Raw genomic sequence first — 18,829 nt, forward strand, 5'->3', positions numbered from 1 at the left:
GAGAAAAGGAGAAGAGAAAAAGGAAACATGCAGGTGCAGGGAACAGAGATGAATTTTGAGGACTGCCCCTGGTTCCAAAGTGATAAGAAAGTTAGAGAAGGTGGAGGGTGATGTAGATCATGGAGGTCCTCCCATGCCTAACCGAGTACGTATCCTCTAGGTAGGGGAGTCGATAAAAGTTACTAGATAAGGGCAGATGTGGGCACATCTGGATTCACCTCAAATCTCCAGGAGTTCCTTCTTGCCCACTCAGATGGCCAGTACTTCTGCCCATGGGTGGGACTATAGAAAGGCAATGAACAGGTGTGGACTTTGTCTCCCTGAAAAATGGCACCATCACAGAGAGAGGACTTTTCCAGATTCTCCGTCACAGGCAGCCTTCAATACGGCACTCATCTAGAGATAGACTCTTGGCTCCACTGCCTTTCCAAAATCCCCTTTTTCTGTAAGTTAATTTCATTACACGATCTTGCTGAACACTGAGAATAAACCTGCTAAGGGGCCATGTAGTTCATTTGGAGACTTAGATGAAAATCTGGAGGTGAAACCAACCACCAATCACCACAGGAAAGTAGCGGGGTTGCCACCAAAGGCTTCAGATGGAAAACGATTCCACGTGCTGCTTCATGGACAAATCACTAAATAATTCAATTGACCTGATCAGATCCCTGAGCATCTGTTCCTGTAGACCAGGTAGTTGAAGAGAAATTTCTAGAAATAAAAATGGTGTTGGTTAATAGGTGGGACAAGTGGTAAGAGCCATTCCATTCTTCATGCACGTAAGTACCTTTCAAATGAAAAAAAAAATAATAATAATAATATAACAGCACCGAGCACTTGCTGAAGATCTGTGCATACAACGCATGGTGCTAGGGCTTTACAGACACCATCTACAATATCCATGCGAGGCCCCATTCGGGTGAGGAGATAACCGAGGCTCAGAGCAGTTTAGTTGCCTACCCAAGGTCACAAGTAACTGCAATGATAGAATTCGAACTAAGTTTTTGTTTGTTTGTTTTGGGGGAGGGGCAGGCAGAGGGAGAGAAAGAATCCCAAGCCAGTTCCACACCCAGTGGGGAGCCCAACTCAGGACTTGATCTCACTACCCTGAGACCATGATCTGAACCAAAATCAAGAGCTGGATGCTTTAACCTACTGAGCCATGCAGGCGCCCCTCAAACTAATTTTTTATCACTTCCCTCTACTTCTTCTTCAGGTCCCTAGTATTCTGGCCAGGGGTTGATTCTGTACTCCCCTGTGTTCCAGAAAGAATGACAAGCTCATCAACTCTGTAAGAGGCATTTTTCTCACTGTGCTTCTAAGAAAAGCACCGAAAACCATAATGACTCTCTCCAAGGGAGAGATGCCAGCTTCCTCTTTGATCTGAGCAGCATGGAAACAATGCAGTCCCATCCAGTGAGCAACTCTGTCTGGGGGAGAATACCCCTTTGGAGACACCATGCACGCAAACAATATGGTGTGTGAATATAAATAATAAATACCCAGAGGAGGCTATGGGCCTCCTTCCGCTCGGGGCTCCTCGCAGCATCTGGATGACCCCTTAGAGGTCACCTGGCACGACACCAGCTTCTCAAAGATGAGAAAACAGGCTAGTGACCATATCTATTAAGGACAACGAAGCAGTGAGAACCCTGGTGTCAGGCTCTCAGCCGTGTGTTTTCTATTCTCAGGCATCCCGCAATCTCAGGGCCCAAGAGGGAACCTCACGGTTCTGGTAACACTCTCATCTCCTCATGAGAAACTGGGCATTTCCCACAGGCGAACGGAGGAGAAAGAAGGTTGCTTTCTTATTCTCTACCACAAATTTAAAGGGCTGTCCCTATTTGTCAGGGCCTTAGCACTGAGCACAGCCCAATCTCTTGCTCCGGGAAGTAGCTATGGAAATGGAAGAAGGTCAAACACCTGGGCCTTTCTGGTACATAAATCATCCTGTGAATGCAAACTCAATTTAGGAATTATACAGGCGATCTCTCAGAGCAAGGAATGCTCAGCCTGCCTTTGCTTATGCTTATCTATGATTTAAGGGAGCCAAATAGCTTCTGTCACAGTGCGGAGTGCCAACGGTGGTGTCATTAATACACAATTATACACGAGTGGAGCAGATCACCGAGAATCTGTCCTCTCAATAAATCACTTCATGCAAAGCTATTGTTTAGATGGCATTTTCATTTCTTAAAAGGATTTGCTATAGTGAGCCTTTGAAAGCTAGTTTTGTTTATGAATTTAATCTATAATTCCATTTACAGAGACAAGGATTGCCAACTTGTCAGAAACACATCTGCTGAACCAAACAAGGTACCGTCTCCTGCCTCAGAATGCCAGCCTTGATCCAGACCTATTTTGGGTGCCTGGCCCAGGGAAATGAATGGAAGCATCCAGGAGGTGGAATTTTATTTAGGAGGAGAGGCTGACCAGAAATAAGGCTGTGAATGTTACTGTGGGTAAACATTTTTCAACAGCTGTCATTCCAGCGAGGAAGGCAAGATTTTCAAGCTGGTGATAAGAAAACAGCAAGGACAGATTTGACAACCCAGATTGTGAGCAGCTAAACTAAACTGGAAAGTCGGGGGGGGGGGGGGGGGGGGGGAGGACCAACCACTGAGCCACCAAAGTGAGACTGGGTGGCAGGAATATTTAGAGGGAACCTGACAGTGCAGATTTCCTTCCCTCTGCACAAGGAAGGTATGACAGTCTGTCTGTGACAGGAGTGTCGCAGTTCACCAACCACAAATCTACACTTATAGGGACAGGCACCAACCATAGGAGGAAGAAATGCCCTATGCCCAGACACCTACAGGCTGAATGAGGAACAGAAACCAGGGAGGAACGCAGTTCCCAAGTCGTGACTAGACCGCCACCCTTTGGGGTCCCCGACTTGGTTAAATTCAGGTTATGGACCACCTTCACCTTGCCCTTCTCGGCAAGGTACTTGGCAAGACAGAGCCAGCCACCGGTGAGTCTTTCCAGGCAAGATGAGTCCGGCTGCTTCCAGAGGCCCCAGGCCAGGAAGTTTGCTGTGCCCTGCTCCTCGGAGCAGCACCATCGACCTGGACACACAGGGACACAGGGACACACACACAGGCGCGCGCGCGCGCGCCACATCTGGCACTTTCCCCGCCACCCCAGAGCACACGCACCGAGAAAAGGCAGGTCCCTGCTGCGAAAGGATCGTGACCGCCCCCACCTCCCGGGAAATGTCCCCTGCCCCCTTCCCTGCGGCGGATAGTGTCTCGGCGCCCCCAAACTCGCGGTTTCTCGTTTTTTTCAGAGGGCGGAATTCCGAGAAGAAAAGGCAAAAGGGCTAGACTTACCTAACTCCTCCGGGCTGTAGGGCGCAGGAGGGGCTTCCACAAACTCACTGTCTGGAGGAAGAAAGAAAGCAGAAAACAAAAACAGAATCGCAGTCATTCAGGGCAAACGGATTAAGCATCTGTTACCGAGCAGGTCCCCTAGAAAAGCGCGGGTTTCTCTCTCCCACCGATGGGAGTCCGTGGACCCGGCGGCCAGGCGGGATTCGGGACACCCGATCCAAGGCGGGTAAGAAATTGCCCAGGAAACTTGCGGGGACAATTCGGATCGGGGACCGAGCGTCTCCCAGGCGCGGGCAGGTGCGCGCCAACTTTCCGCGGGTGCGACCCCGCGGGTCCCCGGGCCGGGCGCGCCGGGCCGCGGCGACCTCATCCTGAGCCCTCAGCCGGAGGGGAGCATCGCTGCGTCTGCCAGGCCTCGCGTTGACGCCCCGGCGCCGCCGAGAAGCCCCAAAGTTTCGCGGCGGGTCCGGGAGGCCCGCGGGCGCGCGGCAGTGGCGGCGGCGAGCTCCCCGCGCCCACCAGGCAGGGCGCCCCGCGCGCATCCCCGCCGCCGGTTGCTAGGCGACCGCGGCCGTCACGCTCCGCAGAGGCGCGCGCACTGCCTCCGGACTCCCTGTTGGAGGGTGTCCTCCCCCACCCCCGCCCCCTCTGACCATTTATTAAAAACTGGAGCATAACCGGTTCTAAAACGATTCCTGCCTTGTATGACGTCCGCCCTACTCCGCTGCTTGGAAGACCGATTGTTCTGGGCAGGATTTTCTATGCTCGAGTCTATCTTGCCCCAGGGGAGAAAGAGCTTCGATTGCTCCCAGCCCCCTTCTTCTTTTTGAACCTGTATCCTAACTGCAGTCCAAGCAATACTTCCTCCCCTTAAGAGACCACCTTGGTTCAAACAGCGAAGGTAGTATGTCTCCATTTCAAAGGCAGGAAGACTGAGCCTCCGAAGTTAAATAACTTAGGGATAGGACAGCACAGCACTGTGTGTTTGTGTGTTTGTGTGTGTGTGTGTGTGTGTGTGTGTGTGTGAGAGAGAGAGAGAGAGAGAGAGAGGGAGGGAGGGAGAACGAGAGAGAGAGAGAGAGAGGCTGAGGAGAGCAGAGCAGTGCAGCTTCTACTACATAGAGAGTTGAGTGGTTTTAAAGCAGGACGTACAGACAGAAGTTATGATCTGAGAGTCCAAGATGCAGGTCCTGAAGTCATTCATATTCGATTGTGGGAACTTCCCTCTCTGGGGCGGTGACCTGAATAACTTGGGCAGATGCATTTTGTATTTTCCCCCAGGACTGATTCACTGCTCTGCCTGGGACAGCTCTGAGCTTTAGGGATGTGCTCCACAGAGCAAGACCTCCCTGATGCCGGGAGGAGTTAAGAGGAAGGAAAGAGGAAACTTGGGAAATGGCTCTCCCTTCTCTGTCCTTGTCCTTGGAGACTAACAGTGGGAGTCAACAGTCTGGGCAACCTTTGGGGAGCCCTCTAGTCTAGTCTCAGAGAGACCAGATCACCAGCTGTGGCAGCCTGAGGGCCCCTGGGTCTGTGCCAGTGTGTTCCAGTTCTGTAAACACTCAGCCCTCTTCAGGTTTTCCATTGTCAGCTTTTGGTTTACAAATTACCTGGGAGGGTGGAAGAAGCCACTGTGGCTAGCCATTGCTCGAGGAAGAATGCTGGCGAAGCACGGGCTTCATCCCTGAGCCGCCTCGCCTCTCTCTCTGTCCTCTTCTTTTTTCTCACTCCTGACAGTTGGAGCTCCCAAATCCAAGAGGTGAATGTGCTGGGTGAAAGTTTGCAGGCATCACTCCATCCTCTCCCACCTTCTAGGATCCTCCCATTCGCCCTTAGGAATTCATGATTCATCACCAGCACAATCCCCCATATCCTCAGCCCCTTCACGGTTCCATTCAGTTTATTACTCTGATCCAAACCTGACTCTCCCTGAACATAACAGACCATGTCAGCCACCACCTCTATTTATTGTAGCCATCTTCAGACCCTTGGATTATTACACCTCATTCCTTGAAGAGACGGGCACTTAGATCACTGTCACTTTCCCCAGTACTATTCCTGTGTATTTCTTATTTTGCATATACATAGTGGATTCTTCTCATATTCTGGTCTCTCACCTCTTCAACATTATCTCTTTTCCTTGCCATCCTCCAACTATCCCAGCTCCCTGCTCTCACAGGGAGCTGGGATAGTTGGAGGATGGCAAGGAAATCTTAATCTTAATGTCAAGCACTCTACTCTCCACACACCACCTCCTACCTTTCCAGTCTACTCTGTTATCTTAATCCAGTGTCTTAATCCAGTCTCACCTATGATTTCCTTATCCCATGACCTTTTCTCTGTCCCTTACTCTTCTCATGACCTCTCTTCCTCCTTTATCTACCTTAGTATCTGGGATCATTATTGCCTTTTCTCTGTTATGTACACCTTCAGATTCATCTCCCCCCACCCCATCTCTCCGTACTATTTACCTGGAAAAGCCACAACCCCGATAAAATCTGATTTTCCACTTTCTATCTGTCAGCACCCAGCTAAACATGATTGGAGAAACATAGCATCATGCCTTATTTCCAGTCCATGATTGCTGACCTCAAGTAGACCAGTGTACAGCCCAGCCATCCCTCTCCATTTGCTTGCACTACTTCTCCTTCTCCTCTCCTGTAACTATGGGTGAACTAGCTCTACTCCATCTAAGGCCACATCCCCCATTGTGGATCAAATCCTGTTCCCTCTTATGTGGCTTTTCCCCCTTCCTACCTAAATTACTGTTCTCCTCTGTCCTAGAGCATTCGCATCAGTATACAGACATTCCACTATGTTCACTCTTTCGTGACACCACCTCTCTCCTCAGCTGAGGCTCCCAATTCTCAGCTGCCCTCTACAACAAAATTCATCAAAAGAATTGTCAAGGCTCATTGTGTCTACTTCTTTCTTTTGCTCTTAAAGGCAAACAAGTTTCTAGTTTACCAGTCTTCCAAAATAGCTCTTGCCATGGTCAAGACTGCCCTTGCCACTTCCAATGGCCAGTTCTTGGTCCCAATAGTAGCTTTTGATCCACTGATTGCACGTGTAGATGGGCTCAAGTGACTTGAAGTTTAGTGTCCTCTGTGTCCCCATCTTATTGAGAAGCCATTACTCTTTGTGTGCTAAGAGAGATCATCTATGGAGGACCTTGGTTCTGATGTCAGTTCTGCTACTAGTTAGTAATTTAATTTCTACAAGCTGTAGTTCCTCTGATAATGGAAATCATATCACACCCGACTCATAAGGTTGTGTGATTAGAGTGCATAATAAACTAATGCACTTGGAGCCCCCAGAAGAGACATAGTCATGTTTTGAAAATCAGGTAATATATTAGTTATCATTGGATGGCAAACTCCTTTACAGCTGAGAAAAATGGGCTCTTTACTTTCTTTCAACAACTTTGAGTTGTCAGAGGATGCTTCAAATTAAGGGCAAGGTCACATTGCCCTGATTTCAGCTGTATTCTCAGAGTTGGCTTGTAGGTTGGTTAGATGGCAGTGGGAGAAGGTTTTCCCCAGGGGAAGAGCAAAATAAATGTGCTACTTGGCAGAAAGGTTCTAAAGCCTGTCAAACTCTTCTACCTCACAATGGCATGTCCTTCAATTTGCTCCTACAGATCGATGCCTAATAAACCAAGAGATTTCCTTACAACACTTCAGTTATTTGAATTTCCTAATCACTCGAAGGTTAATGAGAAAATATGTTTCTTGTTTTGATCTTTGCTTTTGAAAAATATTAAATATATGATTTCAATTTCCTATCTTAAAATTGAGCAGAGCAGGCAATGCTATTCCCTGCTATTTAAACATTTATGGGGGATTGACCATGCTTCCAGGACTGTGCTAAGTACTGAAGAGGCAAAGGGGATGGGAACAGGCTCCTGCCCTCCCTTTGCTTCCCATCTAATACAGGATTCACAGGATCTTATAGAACCTCAGGCCGTGTCCAAAGTGCCTACGTACGCTTGACTTCTATAGGCCCCTTATAAAGAAATGGCTATGCTGGACAGTCTCTGATCTATGAAGGACAGTGCACAAGCTTATAGGTTGGAAGCTCAGCTCTGTTGATTTCAGAAGGCACTCTCAGGGATGTTACTAAATCTCTGAGAACCTTGGTGTCCTGACTTATTTCACTGGACAGTCAGAAGCAAACCGGTAAAGTCTGAGACAGAGCACACACTGTGTGTGCTTGCTAAATGTGCCTTCCTGTCCAACATAGAGGGCCCGACCATGCCAAGACCTCTCTTCAGACTGTTCTAGAAGGAGAGCGATCCTCATTCACCATGGTACCTGCAGACAGGATCCACAAGTTCCTCCTCCTGTTTCTAGGGCAGCACTTATTAGAGAGAGGACATGTGGGGGAGAAAGTGGCAAGGAGGAAATATTTCTGGGGCTCAGGTTCTCCATAGAAACAGATTACAGAAGGGGCTAAGATCTAATGTTCACTTTTAGTATTGTTTGCTACATCATGAGTTGAATAGGTTTTGGAAGCTAGCCTGGGAACCCAACCCCTAGCTTTAATATTCATATGAATATATATATATATATATATATATATATATATATATGTCAATTAATTGTTATTATTTAGACAAATAATATATGTTCTAGGTAAAGGAAAAATTACTTACTATAGATAAGTATAAACTAAAAAATGAATTCCACTTTCCCATCCTATTCTGCTCTCCATCCCCAGACTGACATACCATCCACAACCTCTTGTGTGTCCTGGGAGAGAATTTTTTAGGCATATCCACATGTATAAATGAATTGTTTAACCAAGTCACATATCATACTACAGATTCCAAATTCAAGGCAATAAATTTCTAAGTGAAGTTTTGGTCCAACTCCAATCATAAGCTGGGGTGTGACTATTTTCTGTTTAGGAGGGCAAGAGAGTGCACAAAAAAAAAACAAACAAAAAAAAAAAAAAAAAAAAACAGAGAAAAAAGGTCCTATCCATCAGCAGAAAACAGTAAAGTTGTGAACAAAATGTAGACATTGGAAGGATCATGGTTCAGTTATCTGGAAAGCTCCATCTGAGCCTTCATTCCTTGGTGAATGAAGTATGGTCATATAGCAACATTGGCTCTAACTCTAGAATCTAAGGAATTCTTAGGTCCACCTCTCAAGCCAAGAGCACCCTGCAGATGCTTTTGGGGTGGCTAGAATAGGGCTGTGAGTACAGTGCCCATCACTAACACCCTGCTGAGTTGGCAGGCGTTGCACCTGGCCAGGCTATGGCCACTGCAGTCTGAGAGTGCCATCATCCTCTAGCCAACTCTGCCCACATGTTGCAGGGCCTGCCTTTGGAGGAAAGGCCACTGACTGGGCCTGTTGTTGTCTCTAGACAGTCTGCTCTGACTCTTGGGTCCCCAGGAGCTACACCACTGCTGGGTCACTGGAGAAGAGGAATAGAGGAGAGTCTCATACAGGTACAGCTTCTTCCTCTAAGAAATGGGCAAGGGGCTAAATGCCACGTGGGGAGACTTTTTTGCTGCTAAAGTCTGTTATCCATTCCCTTTGCAAGAAAGAGCTGCACAAATTCCATAATAACAAGTCTGAATGATAGCTAGAGGCTGCTGGGATCCTTCCACAGCCTTCCCAACCCCAGCCCCTGGAAGGACACCAATTTCAAGCATGAAAGACAGAAAGAAGTGGGTTGAGCCCTCCCTCTGCTTTCCTCTCCTCCCTGACATCGCCCTTTGCTCATCTTCTCAGCAGGTAGCCTTCTGTCTCCTGGAGGCCCTCTGCTAGTTAAGGGCAGAGCAGCAAAGCCGTGTCCACCGCACCCCCTCCTTCTCCCTGGGGAGCAGGAGCAGGACTGATTTAGGAGAGAAGAATGGGCCATAGCTGCCTGAGCACAGCACGACTCTCTTCTGTTATCCAGTCTCTTATCTGTGTCCTCTTAGCACAGGCCAACCAAGGACAAACCATAAGGTTTCCTCAGAAAGAAATTTTCACTAAAATGGTCATGGTATTACCTCCAGGGCTGAATCCACCCCAAGGACAATCTCCCCTCCTCCTAGGGTTTAATATGTGTGTGTGTGTGTGTGTGTGTGTGTGTGTGTGTGTGTGTGTGTGTATGTAAAATATATATATTTTTTATGTGTGTGTATATAAATATATATGTATTTTAAGCACAACCCAACTTCTTTATAATTCCTAATGAGACGGAGAAAGAAAACATAGTTGCTTTATTTCCCTTAAATGAAAACCAAAACCTCAGGTAACTGCATTAAGTGTTTTATAGCTTCCAGAAGAAAGAAACGGCTTCCACGGGAAGAGCAGTTAACTATCTTGTCCCTCAGAAAAAGCTCTTATCCTTAGCAGAAACAATACAAGCCAAGAGATGAAAGGATACTATGTCTGCCAGGATGTCAAGGACTCGTTTGGGTAAAGACGTCAAATAATTTCTCCGAACAATTCGGAGGCCAACGCAGTAGGCGCTACAAACAAGGGCAAGGGGCTTCATGAGATCCATGAACAAACTGTCCATCCAGCCCTCCAGGATTCCTATTACTAAGTATGAAACAAAGATGAAGATTTAAAAGACTCCTCACTCAACATCGTATCAAAGGAAATAAACTCTGGCTGAGCCAAGAAACTACCGGAAGGTATATATGGACATGAATCAGAATAAAGAACCATTCCAAAAATACACACAGACAAAGGTCCCCACAGAGGAAAATCATACACTTCCAACTCGCACTCAGTCGGATCTATTGAGTGAAATCAGACAAAATACCCTGTGTTAAGATTAAGGATGCGGGGGGAACATTTGCTGCAATTGAAGTCTGTGACCAAACCATTAAAAAAGAAATCCATTGCATGCATGTGAGTTCCTGCTGAGACGCAGAGACCTGTCCCTTCTCGAGTTTTCCACCTGAGTTTCCTGGACCAGGGCCCGGGACGAACTCTCCTTTCAGAGACTGCAAATAGTCCGCCTGGCCTGCATGGGCCTCTCTTCTTCCACCTTGAGATGGTTTTTCCAAAAAGTTATGGCCCCACCAGTGAACATAGCCTAGGTGCTGGAAGGAGCTGCAGAAGCCAGGGCCCTCACATTGCCACTAGTCTTCGGTGAGTCTCCCTGGTGAGACTCCAAACCTGCCAGACCGTGAGCGCCTCGGTGCAATGTAAACTGAAATGATGTTTATGGAATTTGTTCAAACAAATGCCAACAGAGAGGACTGTGGGTAACAGATTCCATTGTGTTAGTCTTTTTACCACACCATATGCAAGAGGAATAGGCGAAAAAGAATCAAGCCTCACAGAAAGGTGGAGATGCCAGATGGTGTTGTCCTTTGAAACCAACATACAGGGTGGCTCCGTCAGTTTGGCGACTGACTCCTGGTTTCGGCTCAGGTCATGATCTCAGGGTTATGAGATCTAGCCCCACGTTGGGCTCCACAGGGCGTCTGCTCGCAGATTCTCTCCCTCTGGCTCAACCCCCACTGTCTCTCTCCCTCTTTCTCAAATAAATAAATCATTAAAGAAAGAAAAGAAACCAACAATCAAGGAAGTAAAATGGACACAGCATAGCCTGGCAACAGAAAGACCTGAGTTCAAAAGTGAGCTGGGCGGGCATTTGCTGTATGAGCTTGCCTCCCCAAGGTTCAGTTTCCTCATCTGCAAAATGGGGATAGGCAATAACACCTTGGTGAGATTTTAGTGAGAATTTATGCAAAATCAAATAATGTTGGCAGCAGCGCCAGGCACACCTGCCGCCCCCGAGAAAGCTCCTCCTTTCCTTCCTGACTGATGTTAACACTCTCCCTGACCTTGAGGGAGACCAGAAGGGAAATATGCTCCTTCCTGTTTCTGCACCCATGCTGGGGCAGGGTCATGGCCTTTCCACCAGGTGTGGGGTCCTGAATTTCCTGCCTCTCTCCGACTGAGGAGCGTAAGCAGGTTGGGTCCCCAGGGAAGAAGGGAGGACAGTAGGATTCCAGAGAGCTGAGTGAGCACATCTGTAACAGGAAGAAAAGTGTTTTAGAGAACCACTAAGAAAGGATGCGGAGGACGCCTCTCCTGCGCCAAATCCCCACACAGATGACGTGGCAGCTGGCAAATCGAAGGATCAGCTGGTGATGTCCCAGCCAGACATAGAGCTCTGGCCAAACCCTGGCCAACCCCTTCTATTGGACGTGTCCAGGACTGCAGACACAGTGTGGAAATGTGTTCCAGACCTTTACAAGGAATTTGAAAAACCACACACCCAGACCCTGGAGGGTGTTTTCAGGAGTGTAGGAAGCAAGAGTGGCAGAGGGACTTTCCTCCAGAAACTCCATTTCACCCCCAGGCATCCTGAGCTCTCCTCGCCAGCTTCCCGGGGGCTGTCCCTCTCCAATGGCAGCCCGAGATGCTCCAAGGATAACACAGAGACAGATGTCGTGTGGATCTGGCCCCGCCTCCAGGCCTATGACTCACCAGGATGACGGAGCTTCCCTGGCAGATAGCACAGTTCTCAGAGGACTCCATGAAGCCAAGAACAAAACCCCAAGGCTTGGACCCCTCCAGGACTTTCTCTGGGACTGCACTAGAAACGGAAACTCTCTTAGCCCACACTGGTCTCAGAAGTGGAGCTGCCAGTACCAGCCAGTGGTGGGAGAGCTGGCGCAGGGCTTAGGGCATGGAGAAGAGATGCTCAGAAGCAGGTGGGTCAAGGCCTTGGCAGTGGATTAGCTGGAGTGGCCGTAGGAGGGTCTTGGATGATAATGCACACACTGCAACATCACTGTTGATTTTCTGGCCCTGCTCTGAGCCAGTGCTCTTTTCTACTATGACAAAGAAATAACCAGCAATAAAAATCTATATCTGGCCCACCGGAGCCTTAAACTGAGAAGGCAGAGTAGGGAGTGTTGGAGGGTAAAGGGAGGAGCAATGGCCTGTCACGACTCTGGGTCAGGCAGATCCAAGTTCAAATACCCACTCTGCCATTCAGCAGCGAAAGGACCTTGTGCAAGCCTCGTATCAGCCTCTTTGTGCTGTTTCATTTATAAAACAAGAATAAGGCTATGCGAATGAATTGAGATCATCTCTTTCTATATGAAAAAGGCTCAGCATAATGTCTGGTGCAATGTATATACCTTGACTTTTCCTTTTTATTTTCTTTCTTTCTTTCTTTCTTTTTCGGTGATTACTCCAATTCTGAATTAGCTTTGGCCCAGAGGGCTTACCCTTCCTTTATTTCTGAGTGCAAGTTCCCATTTTGGTCCCCTCTCTAGTCCTGTCAGGACCTCAGTCCTTTCCCTGAATCCCAGCCCAGGCTTTGGAGAACCACCCCACTACCAGCTGCCCAGAAGGATGTCCAAGTTCAGCTCATTGATTTTCTGTCACGATGCTCCACCCACATACCACCGTGATACCATACCGTGTCTCAGATGCCTCCCTCACTGCATACTGATTGTCTGGATGGGAACAGATGCCTATCAGGGTACCTGTCACCCAATAGAGCTAAGTTCCTCCAGTAGCCCCAGAAGCTTATCCCTTACTTGAGAACAGAGACTCCCCATTTGGCAGGTCTGTCCCCATCCTACTAGTCAGCCATGCCCCGAAGACAGTAGATACATGACAGGGTGAACTCATGGAGGGACACAGTGGTTTGCAGAGTTGGTCACAATAAGCAGCTTTTAGCCCCCACTTTGTCCCAGCGATCCCGATCGATCGTGAAAGCCTCTGAAATTCTATGCTGGGGGCTTCTGTCGCCTCGGTTACGAAAGCACGGGCAGACAAAGCACACCTCCTTCCTTTCTCTCCTCTGCCTGCAGACTTTTGTGAACCAGCCTGGAGCGGGGAAGGAAATGCTAGGGGAGCACTGAACATCCCGGAAAGTGATGCGCTGGGACCAAGCGACAGTTGTTCAAGGTCCAGCTGGGTTAACACCGTCAAAGATGGCTCTCGGGGAGGGTAGAGATACCCATGGGACATGGTCCTGCTCCCAGTTCACCTGTGGAGCCCCCCAGCCACCTGCCAGTAGATATACACACATCAACCATTTGCCGGGCTGCTTGTGCAAGGGATGCAGAGGTGAATAAAGCAAGACCCAGCCTCAAGAAGCCCACAGACTGTCCGGGATAGGGACCATCACAGCCCAGTGGGGTAGGCGCTGTGACCTGGAATCTGTTAGTTCTATGGGAGTGCCAAAGTTGGGACTCGTGTTCACACCCGGGTAGGGTGGGTAGGTGGGGGCAGGAAGAGACCCCAGAATACATGACATCAACTGAAGCTTTGGGAATGGGGGAGAAGGCGCCAAGCAGAAGGCAAGCACTAGGAACCACTCATGCAGAGGCTCCCACTGTGTGAGTGGGGGATGCATCCAAGGTGGCAGCAGCAGTCTGTTCAGCCATGGAGGGTTTGTGTTCAGTAGCGAACATCAGGAGACGGGTCTAGAGAGGCAGGCAGAGGTCTGATCAGGAAGGGCTGTGTGTTGAGCCAAGGAGGTTCCACTATATTCCATGGGTGGTGAGGAAATACTGGTATAAGAACCTCTAAAAAGTGGCAAGGGGGACAGGGGGACAGGGCACAGGAGAGGACAGCTGTTGGCTCTTTGCTCCAAGTTTTCTCCAAGTGCTGACCTTCCCCATGGGCAATCCCCTCTCCCCCGCTGTGAGCCATAACCTTGGCTGGGGATGTACCTAGATGCAGTGCCGTGTGGGTGACCCCACTTTAGAGACGAGCACGGCAGAGTGTGTCCTAGTGATCCCCATGCCTACCTTGCTCTCAGGTGTTCCCACTGCTTGGCACATAGTAGATGCTCAGTATTGGTTGAATGAATGAACAACAATGGGAGGCATAACCTTACTAAAACCTTCACACGAATGCGTTAAGTTCAGTGGCCTTTGTCTCCCTAGCCACAGAATGGCTCCTATCACCAAAGCAGATCTCCCTTAGATTTGGGGAATGGGGAGGGGGTGGACCCTTAGACCTGAAAGAGGCCCACAGGTCTGTAGGGGGATTATGGTTCTTACATGTGCATGAACTATGAAACTGACAACATCCCTATCACTTCATGCTGAACTGTTCATCGGTTCCAAAAGGAAGGGACAGGAGCTGACCTACTCTGTTTATCCTGGTTGTATTATCCTCAGTGCCAGTCTCTGCAGAGCTGTTGAGAGGAGAGGAGACAAGATAAGCAGGAATATAGGGGAAACCGGGGGGCTCCATTGGGAGCATCCCACTCGTGATTTCGGCTCAGGTCATCATCTCAGGGTCCTGACTTCTTGCCTGGTGTTGGGCTCCACGCTCAGCCAGGAGTCCATTTGAGATTTTCTCTTTCCCTTTGCTCCTCCTCCCGCTCACACATGCTCTTGCTCTCTCTAAATAAATAAATAAATCTTTAAAAAAAAAAAAAAAGATAACCAAGAATACAGTGCCTGACACATGTTAGGTGCTCAGAGGTGTATGAATAACCTCCTACCTTCTTACTCTCATGTTAGAGCTGAGAAAATGATAAGCTCTCTGGCCACAAAGCTGGTAAGGAAGAAATGTAGGATCTGAACACAGATCTCCCTGACTCCCAAGTCTGCTCCTCTCCCGTCCACCTGGCTGCTTTTGAAAAGACAAACAGCACGGGGCACGTACTGAGCACAGCTGGGTTGACACAGTGTGTGTAGGAGTTGAGGAGTACCACGTGTATCAGGGACATCAAAAGCAGCCATACCCCCTCTGGTGTTGGCAAAGTGATGAATTCCAGCATGAGACAACCAGGTTCCTTCCTCCAGGGGCCATGTTTCACCGAGGTCCATGCTTCCAGGGGACCGTCCTGTCCGTGGAGCTCTCGGATCGAATGGAATCTCCTGAAGGAGATAATAAGCACAAAAACAGGAGATGAATTACCACTGATGCTCTTCTGGGAAGAAGAAGCTTTCTGGGAGGAAAGTCGTCATTTCCAGTTCCTTATGTTTCTTTAGCATGCAGAAATTGTTGTCAAGATTTGGGCATGGTCCGAGTGGGAGATGTTCCAAGGAGGCTGGTTGACTCCACGAATCATGGTTTCCCTCCCCCTTCAGTTAACAGATATTTGTTGATCAAACACCATATGCCACGCTTTGAGCAAAGAACTTAGTGTGTTGAGCTCTGCATGGTTTACGGACTTCTAGAATTTTAAGATAGGATACAGTAGAATCTCAAGTTCATAAAAATAAACAGGCATATACTTCCATATATGTCTAAAGCACAGATTGGAAAATTTTGGACTAGAAACCTGGAAGGAACTCCTAAGGCATTGGAATTATGAGTGCTTTTTATTTTCTTTGGAATTTTCCACATTTTCCACAATAAACATGCATTACTATTACTGTCTGAAAAAGGTATACAATAAATATTATTCTAAAGAACAATACCAGGGCCAAGAAGGACCACGGAGGCTGATTTTCTATCTCCCCCTAGAACACCATGATGTGGAGGGCTCTTGGCTTTCCTAAGAAGATCTCTTCACCGGCTGCCTCAGAGAAGTCCAGCCTGGGGAATCTCAACCTATATCTGGGAAGCTCATGGCCGATCTCTGACTTACATTTCAAAAAGATTTTTTTTTTTTAAAGATTTTATTTATTTGACAGACAGAGATCACAAGTAAGCAGAGAGGCAGGCAGAGAGAGAGGAGAAAGCAATCTCCCCACTGAGCAGAGAGTCTGATGCGGGGCTCGATCCCAGGACCCTGGGATCATGACCTGATCCGAAGGCAGAGGCTTTAACCCACTGAGCCACCCAGGTGCCCCCATTTCAAAGAGATTTTCATGAAGCTCTGCATGCAGCAGGTTCTCAGCTGCATAACTGAAAATGATGGATTGACTTAATCTAGGAATGCAGCAAGTGGGATCTTTACCACATCAGAAGTCCTGTCACCCTAATTAGGATAGGCACCAATGATCATTTGTTGTAATCAGACCAGCTGGCTTGATCTAGTCTCCAGAACACTGTGGGAAGTTGCCTGTAGGTTCCCACACTGCCTGACTGACTGCGGACATTGCCTTGTATGCCTTTTGGTTGTCTGCCTAGAGAAATTGGGTACTCTTAGAAATTGCAATGAAGACCCAAAAATCGCTCAGAAAACACCAGGAGGTACCTAAATTGGGTACTGGTTCTAGTAGAGATTTGATTACCATCCAAGCACCCAAAAGTTTTAAAAGGGAATTCTAGACCAGAGGGGATATATCACAATGCCAGAGTAAAAACATTGGGTTTATCAATAAATCCGAATTTCAGCCCCCTGACTTGGGAACTACTGGGTGACTGGGCAAACCACTTACTCTCTCTGGCTTCATTTCCTCAATGTAAATGAAGGAATTAGGACCATATGTTGTCAAAGGCTTGCTCAGCCTTCCAAGACTTGCAGCCTATAATAATATGCTTTACATACAAAGGCAACCCATCCACCCACATCCATGGGTGGAGAAAGCTGTGATATTTATCCATTAGCAAACTGAGACATCAGCTTGAACACGTGAGAGGTGGCTGATCAAGGCGAGAGATAATCTGCGATCGGGACAAGACATGCTTTCTGTGCAAGACTGAAAACTTGTCTGGAATGGAAATCCAGTCCTGAGCCATGATCATGCTGACATCACCATTTAATCAAATGACCTAAGTATTCAACATCTTGTATCTTAGCATTATTTACAATAATATTACATCCTTAAAAAGCAACATTGATTTCCAGTAGACTGGTCATTCAGAACCATTTCATTACTCCTTGCAGTATCTTTGAGAAGTGAGTTGGAGATTCTTATAGCTTTCTGTGACAAAAAATAGAGCCGTACTGATGAATTAAATAGTGGTTTTCCTTATCCTTCTTGGCCCAGGGGCCTAGGCATTCCCTGGCCCCCAGGAGCCAGATTTGTAAGATGATCTCTTCTGGATGTGTGAGGCTAGATTCTGAATAAATCTGAACTATGTAGGTTCCCATTGTTTCATTAACTTCAACCTAAAAACCCTGCTGGTTTCTCTGATGCTTGAATTTCACACCACAGCTTGGGAAAGCCACACACAAAATGTGAAATGAAATTACATCAAACACAAGCATTTCGAGGAAGACTTTGATCAACCACATCTGTTACTGGCATTCTAACATCACTGCTTCCATCACAGGGAACCCCAGAGTTGTTCGTGAATGATTGGAGTCTGGAAAACATTTTCCAGGCCTTCTAGAAAGTGTTAAACCTCTATCTAAGACGAAACTCTCTCAAAGACTAAGTCCATGAAGAAGAAACTAAAAAGACAAAATGAGGTGAGCAAATACTTTCTCTAAAGGATAAAGTGGGGTGTTGTGAGTGGGAGAGCTTGTTGAAATCCTACGGTTGTAGGATTTGAGAAGCACTTTTTCAAAGAACCATCTGTATTCCCATGTTCACAGAAGCATTATTTCCAATATCCAACATATGGAAACAGTGTGCGTTATTAACGAATGAATGAATTCATATTTTTCTAGATTATCATGTTTTCTAAGTTGTATTGTTTGGTTTTTGTTTTTGTTTTTAAAGATTTTTATTTATTTATCTGATAGAGAGAGAAATCACAAGTAGGCAGAGAGGCAAGCAGAGAGAGAGGGGGAAGCGGGCTCCCCGCTGAGCAGAGAACCCAATGCGGGGCTCGATCCAAGGGCCCTGAAATCATGACCTGAGCTGAAGGCAGAGGCTTAAGCCACTGAGCCACCCAGGCACCCCTCTAAGATGTATTTATCTGAGAGAGAGTGCAGGAGGGAAGGACAAGAAAGAGGGAGAGAGAAACTCTAGCAGACTCCGGCGCTGAGAACAGAGACCGACACAGGGCTCAATAACAGGACCCTAAGATCATGACCTGAACTGAAACGAAGAGTCAGATGCTTAACCCAGGTACCCCTGGATTAATATGTTTCATTTACACACACAGACACATACAGAGTAGATCTGGAGGGCATTATGAAAGTGTAATAAGCCAGAAAGAGACATTCTACATGATATCATTTATATGTGGAATCCAAAAAGAAAAAAAAAAAGTAGAACTCCTAGAAAAAGAGAAGAGAAAAGTGGTTGCCAGAGGCAGGGAGGTGGAGAAAATAGGGAGAGGTTGGTAAAAGGGTACAGACTTCCAGCCGTAAGATGAGTAAGTTCTGGAGGTCTATCTAATGCACAGCAATAAGAACGAAAGGTAAATATGTGAGGTGATGGATAAGCTGCCTCCATAGGAAGAATCATTTTACAAGCTACACACGAATCTTGGATCAATCACCACACTTTATCCATCCTAACTCTCAGATGTCTCAAGAAGACATTTGCTGGGCGCCTGGGTGGCTCAGATGGTTAAGTGTCTACCTTTGGCTCAAGTCATGATCCCGGGATCCTGGGATAGAGCCCACATCTGGCTCCCTGTTCAGCGGGGAGCATTCTCCCTTTCCCTGTACCTGGTACTCCACCAGCTGGTGCTCTCTCTGTGTGTCAAATAAATAAATAAATATTATATATACATATGTATATATATATATATACATATATGTGT

At 47.4% G+C, this 18,829-nt stretch overlaps 1 protein-coding gene across 4 annotated transcripts in view; it reads right to left on the bottom strand.

Moving 5' to 3' along the window:
• AMOTL1 (angiomotin like 1) overlaps positions 1 to 18,829 on the bottom strand; it is a 152,338-nt gene that overhangs the window by 111,465 nt on the left and 22,044 nt on the right. For 3 of the 4 annotated variants that reach the window (XM_032852767.1, XM_032852770.1, XM_032852769.1), the window contains 2 exons: positions 15,018 to 15,153; positions 3,333 to 3,383 (listed from right to left, as the gene is read on the bottom strand). In XM_032852767.1, coding sequence (XP_032708658.1) covers positions 3,333 to 3,383; positions 15,018 to 15,153 — 187 coding nt within the window. Of the gene's footprint in view, positions 1 to 3,332; positions 3,384 to 14,938; positions 15,154 to 18,829 lie in introns of those variants that run through there. The other variant, XM_032852768.1, reaches the window with a different exon arrangement.

The sequence above is a fragment of the Lontra canadensis genome, unplaced genomic scaffold (genome assembly GCF_010015895.1).
Source record: "Lontra canadensis isolate GAN:19392208 unplaced genomic scaffold, GSC_riverotter_1.0 scaffold7, whole genome shotgun sequence".
NCBI classification, from domain to species: Eukaryota; Metazoa; Chordata; class Mammalia; order Carnivora; family Mustelidae; genus Lontra; species Lontra canadensis.